General features: G+C 26.3%; 1 protein-coding gene across 1 annotated transcript; it reads right to left on the reverse strand.

The window, feature by feature from the left end:
• Positions 1 to 363: 363 nt before the first annotated feature.
• Positions 364 to 2,976, reverse strand: LOC112604399 (the record flags this gene model as incomplete). The annotated part of the gene is made up of 3 exons (XM_025353425.1): positions 364 to 470; positions 1,453 to 1,549; positions 2,700 to 2,976. Coding segments are annotated over 3 exons (417 nt in total), but the record flags the coding sequence as incomplete, so codon positions are not given.
• Between the last annotated feature and the right edge of the window lie 8,494 nt (positions 2,977 to 11,470).

The following is an 11,470-nucleotide window of genomic DNA, read 5'->3' on the forward strand; positions in this document are numbered from 1 at the left end:
TTATTGTTGTGAATGTTGTGATACTTCACATGTAGTGTAAGTGCCCACTGTCCATATCCATTGGTCATCGTATACAGAGTTTACAGGATTCTTTCAATGAAGAATCGACTGACGACTGTGTATTAAATGGGCTTAGGAAAAAAAATTTGAGTTTATCTACATTTCCTCTCCCGGTTTTTACGATCAACTGTATGTGAACTGTCAATAAGAGACTCAAGAGACCATTATATTGTGCATGTATATAATATATAAATGTTATTACACAACGATGAGTATAACAGACGGTAAATAAAAAAAAAAATACAACCATTAACGTAATTATTATATAATATATTTCCTGAAGAAAGAAGTTTCTCACTAATTCAACAATTATATTTCCATCGCTAATGTCGTTTGTACACGTGTTCCATAATTATTGTCATTGTGTTTACTGTATCATCGTGGTCATCTGTTTTATTAACGCAAACTTTCTATAAAATTAGAAAAAAACAATTTTAATATCGTCTAAAAAATTTCAAAACATTTTTTCATCTTTGTTTTTTATCTAAGTAGTGAGTAGGTATATTGATTTTACAGTTATCTATATTATAAAATAAAAATTCAGGAAAAACGGGAAATTTTATGCTAAACTATAGTTTTTGAAAAAATTATTGATAAAAAAAAAAAAAAATAAATGCATTTATTTATTTTTGATGTTACTGAAAAACGAATAACCGCAAATTTAACAACCACGTGATTGAATTTTTTTAAATAATTTATAAATAATAACAATTACGAAAATACATACTTTTATCTAAAACATAGGTACATAATAGTTATATATAACACAATATCTGCAAGATTGTTGGTTAATTGTTTTTTTATAAATTATGCATTTAAAATATAATATAAATTAAATGATAATTTGCATATTGCTTATGTAAATTGTAAATATTACTAATTATTAAATCAATGTCCAAATAATAGAAATACAGGTTAAAACGTCATAATACATAAGTGACATTACAAATAATGCTTGATCTATTAAACATTTTAACAAAATTGAATATTAGAATATATGTATACATTTGAATGACGTGTTCAAGCCAAGTTAGAGGTTATATCGACCTTAATCGTATTTTTTATCTAGGTGATTTATCACTAATATTAGAGTTATTAATATGTAGTATATACTAATTAATAACTCCTTTCCTCAATATCAAAATTACATTTACAAGAAACGGCAAGAACTACATATTTTCAGTCTTATATTCTAGTAAAAATTAAAATTTTCGAACGTATTAAATTTACAGTAAAATAACCAGCAATTAATAAATGTAGAAATATGTTAATCAACCATAAATCTTAAATAGTCAATTACTGTTATTCAAAATTAAAACTATTTGGTTGTTCAAATCAGCTTTTGATGATATTTTAGGTAATTTATGAAATTTAAAAGCATATGTTACTTACGCCTCGTATACGAATATTTTACATTCAATTTGATTGTTTTCGTCTACTTGTGGATTCCGGTTGAAATCGTTTTCATCCAATCCCAGCATCTTCATAGCTATTTAGGAATCATTAACAATCAATCATTAATACTGAATAAATAAACGTAAATTTTTAAATGAATGATATTAATGTGGACTGGAATGAATATTCATATTTAAAAATAATACAATTATTCTAATATTAAAAATGTATTAACATATTTATTATATTTTATTAAACTTCTATTTTATTCGATGAAAATAATAAATAAATAAGTGTCACACAATTTGTATTCAATTGTATATTACCTAATCTACATTTAATAATTTTAATAATAACATTTAGAAATATAGCAAAACAATTTAACAAAATAGTATTTAGGTATATGTTTTTGGAATAACCTATTACTTCATTAACAAGTTAATAAGTAGACATTTATTTTATTTACCATGCTCATTTCGTAATAGATAAATTTATATTATTAATTTGAATTCCATAAACAAGTGACAATTAAATAATTCCAGATAACCTGTCAAATTCTAATTATAGGTTTTGATGAAAAATTCAAATTTTGATAGGTAAATCTGTTTAATTTAGACAATTCGTTTACATTTCCTAATCTTAACCTAACCCTATCGCGGTATATTATAATATACTCGATACAATAATATATAAATCAAAAAACCACGTATATTTAATATTAAAATTTTAATAATACGTTTAATGTAGGAAGTCGACAAGACTATATTTGATACAGTATAATATGTAAGATAATATTATATTACCTAGCTATTTATATTGGAAGCATATGTTATTCTGAGCTAAATCACTACGAGCGTGTAGCGACTAATCCGAATATACCTAAGGTATTCTTAAACTTGCTCGTGACCATAATGTCACTATATAGGCACTATATAATCTGTAGCACAATATTCACTTTTCCGATAGTCACGTCAATTATAGAATACGATTTCATTCAGCAAAAAGTGGTGCCTAAAGTAGGCCGGTCGACAATAGTTTACTTGCTGGCAAGCAGATTATGTTCAAACAAGCGAAGCGTAGGCGCGCGACTTGGCCATTAAGGCATTGAGCGAGTTTGGTAGCAACGAATAAACTCGAAAGTGAGTTGCGAGTAAGCAATTGGCTCAATGCAATGCACTACCATCAATTTCCGAAAGATTAATATTTAACCTCTTTCATTATTGCGTAATTAATCGTGTACTCACCACTGAAATATTGACTCAGATCAATCGTGCCCTTATTCAAAAAGTCTACTCCTTTAAAAACGTTTATCAAATGGTTGTTATTGAATAATATCGGTGGTTTTCCACGGTTATTCCGGAAGCGTATTATGTCTTTTACTTGGTGTACGAGAAATTCTATCGGGTCTTTAGGTTCGTGTATTAGCAATGTACTGGTTAGATGGTTCACCAAAGGCATTACATGTTTTTCTTCTAAATATAATTCGGCTTTAATTTTACTCCTATTTTTTAATAATGTTTCTTCATTCTAAAAAATATAACATTAACTTTAAATAATAAATAAATTAAACTTAATTATCAATCATCATTTATCATTTTAATATTCTGTGATTTTCATAGTAATAAACTAATAATAATAAATTAATATATACAAGGATACATTTTGTTCTTAATCACATACTAAATCATGTTAAGTAGAAGGACGTAACAACGTTTATTTTCATTATAATTATTCAATTAATAAATATAAACTATATAATACAATAATACACAATAATGAAGTGCGTGTCAGATGAGACATGTATGGTAATTTAATTGCGAGTTGTGTGGAGTGGAGCGAGAAAAATTTCTTTAAAAGCTCATGTTTATTTCTGTGTGATACATTGGACTAAAATCAAACTCCTCTCCCCTTCGAAAAAATTTTTAATTGCCGTATAATATATATTAATATATAATAAATAATGATAAACACTATAGGTACTGACGATGGTGTGTTTTATTTAAAAAAATTTTTGGATTTGGAAACCATTTGTACGAGATCTCTAAAACATTAAATTCACGTTATTCTTTTTTTTGATTTTGAACAGTTCTAAGACATATGCATGCTATATGTTTATTATTTTTTATTATATGTAGGTGGATGTACCACAATTAAAAAAATCTACAGAGACAGAGAACGAGATTTTTATCTTTCTGAAAACTTCATCCGAGACCGTCGCTTTCTAGTTCCACTCTGTGCAACTAATCGCTGTGACTAAACACTCTCGTGTCACTCAATAATTATATAAAATATGTCAACAATTAAAAAAAATACATGTACCTTATGCTTGTATATATTGTCGGTATAATAAATTGTACACACGTATTATATACGATTTGTAAAGGTGACTTATAAACACGTACAATTAATAATAAAAATTGCATGGATTTTTTTTTTTTTTTGTATAAATATTCTAATAATATTATATAATCATCATCATCGTCGTCGCGTATAGGAAAATAAATACGTACGCTAAGCAAAGAGTCCATCGAAAACTTCAGATGTATGGGTGGATAAAGTTCGAAAGATTTATACTTGAGATGTGAGTACGTGACACGTTCCTATGTATATCTACAGGTTTATATGAACATGTGCGGTGTGAATGTACAACGAACAAAACGAAAACCGAGAGTATTACGTTGCGATATTATATCATAATATATTGTAAATAATATTATATTTCTTCAGATTTGCAATAAAATTAATCGTCGAGATATTATATTTTATGTATGTTATAATATATAATGATATCGTCACGGAGACGGCGGCGCACTTACAAATATATACAATATATATTGCACATGACACATACCATACTGCGTGTAACAATATTATTCTACGCTATGTAGTCGCATATTGTACGTGTCTACTTATTTTTTTTCACACTGATCGGGTCGCCAACAAATAAATTTATTGCGACTATCCGTTATATGATTGTAGAAATATTATGATTAACAGCGCCGGACCGGAATGTGGCTGCGGATTGCGGAGACATTGTTACAGACGATGTTACAGGGGGATAGTGAGAAAAAGTGTAAACGAAAACAAAAAAAAAAAAAAACTTACACGAAATTTCCCCTCATTGCCATCGCCGATATTGTGTATAGGTTCTCATAACGCACTCAGTATATGGGAACTGTGGTTTTCGGTTGCGATTCCGTCGAAGGAAATAGTAATATATATGTATAAGTATATTATTCGTGTACACGACGCAACACACGTGCTCTGAGAATATTTTCCTTAGGTTTTGTACAAGAATCTAGTAAAAAAAAATGTTGATTTGTTTATTTAAAAACCAGTGTTCACTTCGAAGTCAATTATTTTTTTATAAGATTATGACTTCTTAATTTCTTTAACGGGGTTATAAGTGTAATATACACAAGCCACATAAAAAGTATTTTTCAAAAGATGCTTTTAAGCGTATAATATTTGTATACCTGTACATAATTAATAACTGTATAGGCTAATAATTCATCCTAATATTAAATTTTAAGTTTACCATATTTATTACATAAAATTGCAATTACACTTAACATACATTTTTTATTTCAGATTATTGATGAATACAGCAGTTATTATTTTAACAGTAATAAACTGATAATATTTTAATTTTTTTACTAAATCCGGTGTTCCATGCACATAGTGTTTTACAATATTTTTTGAATAATATGCTAATGATATAAATACTTAGTTATAATTTTAGGTTATCAATATCAGCATCCGAAAAAAATAATATATACAGATTTTACAATGTCTCATAGTTCGGTGAAGAAAATCTTTGGGACTCACTCAAAATATCTGGTTAGTTGGCTATATTAAATATACTATAGGAATTTTAAAGCTTTTAGTATTTTTTTCTATAAATGTTGATTAAAATTGTTCACTGAATGTAAAAGCTTAAAAATAAGTTTTGAGTTATTATTATAAGTTTAACTATTTAAATGAATATTATTAAAGATATATAAGTTTAACAGTTCGAGTTTTGAAAGCAATTGGTCAAAATCACAAAACTTGGAAGTAATTTTGCAGTTTAAAATGTATAAAATGTTCAATGATTGATAATAGTTAAAAAAAAAAAATTTCTAAAGTAGTTCATACCTTAGCGAAAAAATTTTACGCTATGCATAGAAAATAAAATATGCGCAAAGATGACATTTAATTTTAAATGCTTATAAAAAAAAATGTGTTTACAATATTTTTTAATAGCTACCTATATATGAACACTATCTGGAATCTTTTATTACATTTTCAAGTATTTCAACAGAATATAAACTTAACCTGTATACGTAACTCTGCAATATTGCATATTATTAGGTTATGTGTTAATAATTTACACAATTTAACGAACGATTAAATTATTAAAATCAGTTAGATCTACTGTGAATAAATTTCAATTAGTTTACTATTCAATTAAATAATGGAGTATTTGTATTAAAGTCTATGATTAAAAAAATTTATGTTTAAATGAGGTTACTATTTTAACGTAGGTAATAATATTATCAGATCTAGTGATAGGTGATAATCTTTAGAGTAATATGATTCAATAATAATATTAATAGTGGTAGTGACCTAAATTTATCAAATTTAGTGGCGTCACAAAATCGACTAAAAAAAAAATGTTTTATCCAGCTAACATCTATTTTATAAAATTATGTTTAAAAACAGTTTATTTTAATATCATAGCAACGATTTGTTATAATACAAACAATATTTAACTTTAAATAATTATTTTACACAAGTCTGTTGTCTGTAAATAATTATCGCAAGTTATATATTAATTATGTTTATTAATCAACGAATAATCGGAATTGAAACTCCGAAAACAAATAGTTTGTCTTACGATACTGTACATTTAGACCATTTAGTACGTATTATATTGTTATATTGTTTAAAAATCTTCTATATAGTTTTTTTCCCCTAATAAAATATTATTTGTCAATAAAACATTATATCTTCTCCGTTCGTTATTTATATAATATGTTACGTATTATAACAGCATAATAATAAATATCTATACTCAATCGTTAAAATTTGGTAATATTATTTAGATCACTATTTTAACAACCGAGTTTTCAAAATTAAGAATACAAGATAATGACGAAGAACATAATGTATGTATTATTCATATCGCGTAATGTACTTATTAAATTATTAAAAAATTGATTATTCAAGATTGTTTCTATTCCTGATAACTTTTACATTTTAAACGTTTTTAAACTGTACCAACATTTTTAAATTCGTGTCATTTAAACTGCATAGCTTTAGTATTATTATTATTATTGAATACCGTATGAATATAATATGCAATTTAAGTTAAATTCAGTTAAAAATAAAGTATATATAATGCATTAGGTATTATGTATATTATATCATTAATTATGTAATCTCATAAAAAACAGTTATACTTGTCTTTTTATAAAATTCAAGCTTTACAATTTAAAACTGCTACTAATATACATTCATGATGGTATAATTAGTTTTTTAAGGATCTCATTAATCAAGTATAATATTAATACTATAGACTCATTGAATTATTGTTATTTGATATGTTTATTAAATAGCTTATACAAAAATTTAAATTAGAACTACTAGATGATAATGAATCGTCACTTAAAATTCGTATTCTCAATACAGAAGAAACCAATTTCTTTCAAGTTCATATGAAATATTTATCATTTTATTTTCATATTTGTATACTGTTAATTTTTGTAATTTTATGTTATTGCTCAGTATAATATTAAAGCTAACCTAAATATATCCACGAAAGTAAACGAACTACAATATGAAAATAGCTGTGATTTTGTCAAACCCCCAACTAATTCTTTACAAGTTGATTAAAAATACTTATAACTTTATAATACAGGGTTAATTATTGTAATTTGTTGTTATTGTATAGGTAAAACGCAAAACAGAACTATTAATAACCAAGTACGAACCATCTTTAAAAAAACATAAGAAACATAGGAGACCTAATGTATCATTATAATGTGTTGGCCATACTGCTGGCCTTCAGACGCCGGATCGTATTGTCGTCGGCACTGCCTGTATATTGATATCTTTCCATACATTATTATTATTATCAATATACAGTAGAGTCCCGTTAATCCGGACTAGATGGGACCGGACTCTCTCCGGATTATCGAAAATCCGGATTAAACGAAATGACGTTTTTTTTTAACTTACTCATTAATAAACACTATAAATAATAACACAATAAATATGCTGTCAAAAAACACCTCATGTTTATACGAATTCAAAATTTATTGATTTACAATTTTACATTAGATAACATTATTATTTTTATTTGTATTAAGACTTGAAAAACTCCGTGATATTTTTTTGTTTTAAAAATATCACAAATCACAATATATAATCGAAACGATAATATCTTAATTATGGGTATTCCCGATTATATATATATTATACATGAGTACTAAATACGAAACATACATTGTCCGGATTATCCGGATGTCCGGATTAGCGATGACCGGATTAGCGGGACTCTACTGTATTAAATTTCTCATTGTTAATTATTATATTATTTTCTAAGTTTTTCTAACCAAAATACCTAATTGTCATTACAATATTATACATCTTTTCTGCAGTGTCATGCATAGTGTGGGATGCATGTGCTTTTCTAGTATTATTATTATATCATAATTAATTTTGTACAATATCTTATGTATGTATGTCGCAAGGGACACACATTAATCAATTATACAACAATTACACAGAAAAACTTGCTAATTATTATACAGTCCACTTGTACCTCAATTGCACGGGTAATCGATCCTAGGTGTGGATTGAACCGTGCCCAAACACTTAAGATGAAACATAAGAAAAGACATAGGAAACATAAGAAACAAAAGAAGCGTAGGAAACATAAAAATTATAAACACTCTGAAAATGATTATTATGCTTCTATTTTAGTGGTTAGTATAAAAAAAGAACTTAGTATAATATTACAAAAAACCAACATTTAATTATTGTGATTTTATATAACTATATAAGGTGAAGTTATAAATGATCTCTACAAAATGACAAAAGACTCAAAAGTCGAAAAAAAAAGAAAACTATTCCAAATCCGTTGTTATATAATTATTATTTTTACATACGTATTCATATATACTATTATATTTTGTTTGTAACATATTATTTTTTGTTTAACAAATACTTCTGTTATAATATTTCAAATTGTTTATATATTAAAAGCTTTACTTTCGATGAAATTTTAGTTGATTTTTTTTTAATAGTTTTACTACATAATGAGTTCATTGATGTATAGTGTAATTATAGTGTAAAAATCAATAATAAAATATATAGGTATTACAAAAAATTAACTTTAAAAAGTCGGTATAGGTACTATTCTGCTACACAGTCAGTGTCGACTGTGTCGAGTGATTCATTGTAATATATATGTTAAATTTGATTAATTTGATTGTAAAATAAATAAATTCATCACTTTTTTAGAATCTAATAATAAGATGTTTGCACTTTTTTCTAAAATTTAAGATATATACGTATTAACGTACCTAGTAACATTTTAACTTTAACAGATATGTTCAGACTATTTGATTTGACAATAATAAGACGTTTGATAGGTAGGTAGATAGATATTCATGAAGCATTCGTAAATCGTAAATGCAATACTATCATTATGAATTTAGATAGAAGAAATTGAGTTCGATAAGGTAGATAAAAAGCATTTTTTTCATATAATAATGTTATCATCTACATGGATATTTAATTTAAACATACGTGATATGTTTTTATGATAGTAAAATATGAAAGTACGATTATAATTATATAGATATTGATTGTATATGGTAATAAGTTATAAATAGGTTCATCAGCAGCAATAGCTTTACCTATATAGTGTATGTATCTAAATAAACAACAAAATATTATTATTAATTTTAATTTTTAATTTCTTTATATTTGATTTAGTAGGAATATTTTGGGTGTACTAAGGATTTCTTTGCAACTCCTCATTGTGCTTATGCAATTTATTATATTTATATATCCTATTAAATTTGTACAGGAATATTTTGTGTACTGCGTATAACAGATTTAAACTGGAATATTTATCACAGATAAATAACATTAGAATTTTTAATTGTATTAAATTATTTAAATTTATAATAGTTATTGAATATAATAGAAATAATGAAAACTTCAAACGCTTAAGTAGAAAATCAGATATATAGTTTGCCAATTTAAAGTTAAAATGTTTAGTAAGTAATGGATGACTTTAATTAAATATTATGTATAATAGCTTTATTTCGAATTTATTTCGTGAGTGTTGCTAGTTAGATAGATATTGTGTGAAAGATAAAATAACATTATCTATTTCCATCAAACATTAATAAGACGTATTAATGTTCTTAATAATAAAGTAAATTTTTAAGTTCATAAATGAAGAGTAATGGATAGTCGAAACATTTCTACGTAAACAAAACATCATAATAGTATAATTAATAATAATAATAAACTGATAGTTCGGATTCCATACAATAGTCTATTATAGTCGTTAAAATATACGGCGCGATTTACTAATAAAACTAGTTACTTGACGTAAAATAATGTAATTTTGTTGCCGTTCATTATATTATATTATATAGTATTGGTATAATATACTATATCATACTATTAGGTTATGTTATTTTGTTTCATTGAAATAACAATGAATCATCCCTATACATGTACACGCGTGTGTATACGATTTAAGGGACTTATCCAAATAAACTTAAACTTGAACATAATGGTTTTTATTTTTTACCCTTCAAGCACATCAATATAGTAATGAGTAGGAGTATTATAATACCATTAATACCAATGGTCTTCAACCTTTTTGACACGTGACCCATTTATATGGTTATAATAATAATTGTTGCTACCCATGGTGGATTCAATGAGTGAAAATATATCTCAACAAATAATCACATTTAAAGTATATATACTTAATTAATTTTACTAGGAAGCTAAATTGGAATCAATTTGAACAAATAAAATATAATTATACCTATTAATCATATCCTATTATCTTACAATTAATATTTCATAAATTTATACGAAACGTGCAAATTATTATAATTTATGATTTAAAATTATTGAAAATTCAGATAATTAGATAAATCACGACCCGACGGCCAACGGTTATTGACGTTAAAGTCCACACTATATCCTGTAATACGCTATTATACGTATATGTATAAAATTACATATGTACCTATATTATTATGTTCGTTTATTAACTATTCAGTCGCTATGCTGATTATACCACGACTATCGGTATACAGCAGGGTAGTTCTTTTTTAACTGCCAGATCTGTACAATTGGACTTTACAGTAAAGCATATAGTTTATCGAGTCAAAATATAATAAATTAGACCGATAAGATTAAGTAGGCTTAATATTTATCACAACTTTTTTTTGTATACTAAATTATGTATGTAATGTATATTAATATATACATTATGACATTATGGCATTGCCACCAAACGGTTGGTTTCCACAGTCATTGCTGTCGTTAAACCACCGCACTTTAAAACAACACTACTCTTATAACGAGAAACGTTATGAAAACAAATAATATCGTGTTTTGAGTTGTTGACAAAATAATTTGTATAGTTTTCACGCATTAATCAGCTAGACGCGCGCGCCCGCGCTTATATATTTCGATTAGCAGCTTACGTCATTTATAAACATATAATACAGGACTGTGGTGTGAACCGCTACGCTGTCATTAGTTATATTGCTAGAACAAAACTTTTGGCCCCGTCTCCCGTGGGAGCGGAACAGTTGAGTCGTCGTTATTATTATCAGACTAGATTATTATTATTACACGGGATCCGGTACAGGCGGCGCGGGAGAGCGGATATTTTTTAGTGTGTGTATAATATATAAATATATGTGTGCGTATTAATTCGGTGGCGGCATGTACGCAGACGAGACACATCTGCAACGATTTTGGTTTA

The sequence above is a fragment of the Melanaphis sacchari genome, unplaced genomic scaffold (genome assembly GCF_002803265.2).
Source record: "Melanaphis sacchari strain LSU unplaced genomic scaffold, SCAv2.0 Contig11_pilon_pilon, whole genome shotgun sequence".
NCBI lineage: Eukaryota > Metazoa > Arthropoda > Insecta > Hemiptera > Aphididae > Melanaphis > Melanaphis sacchari.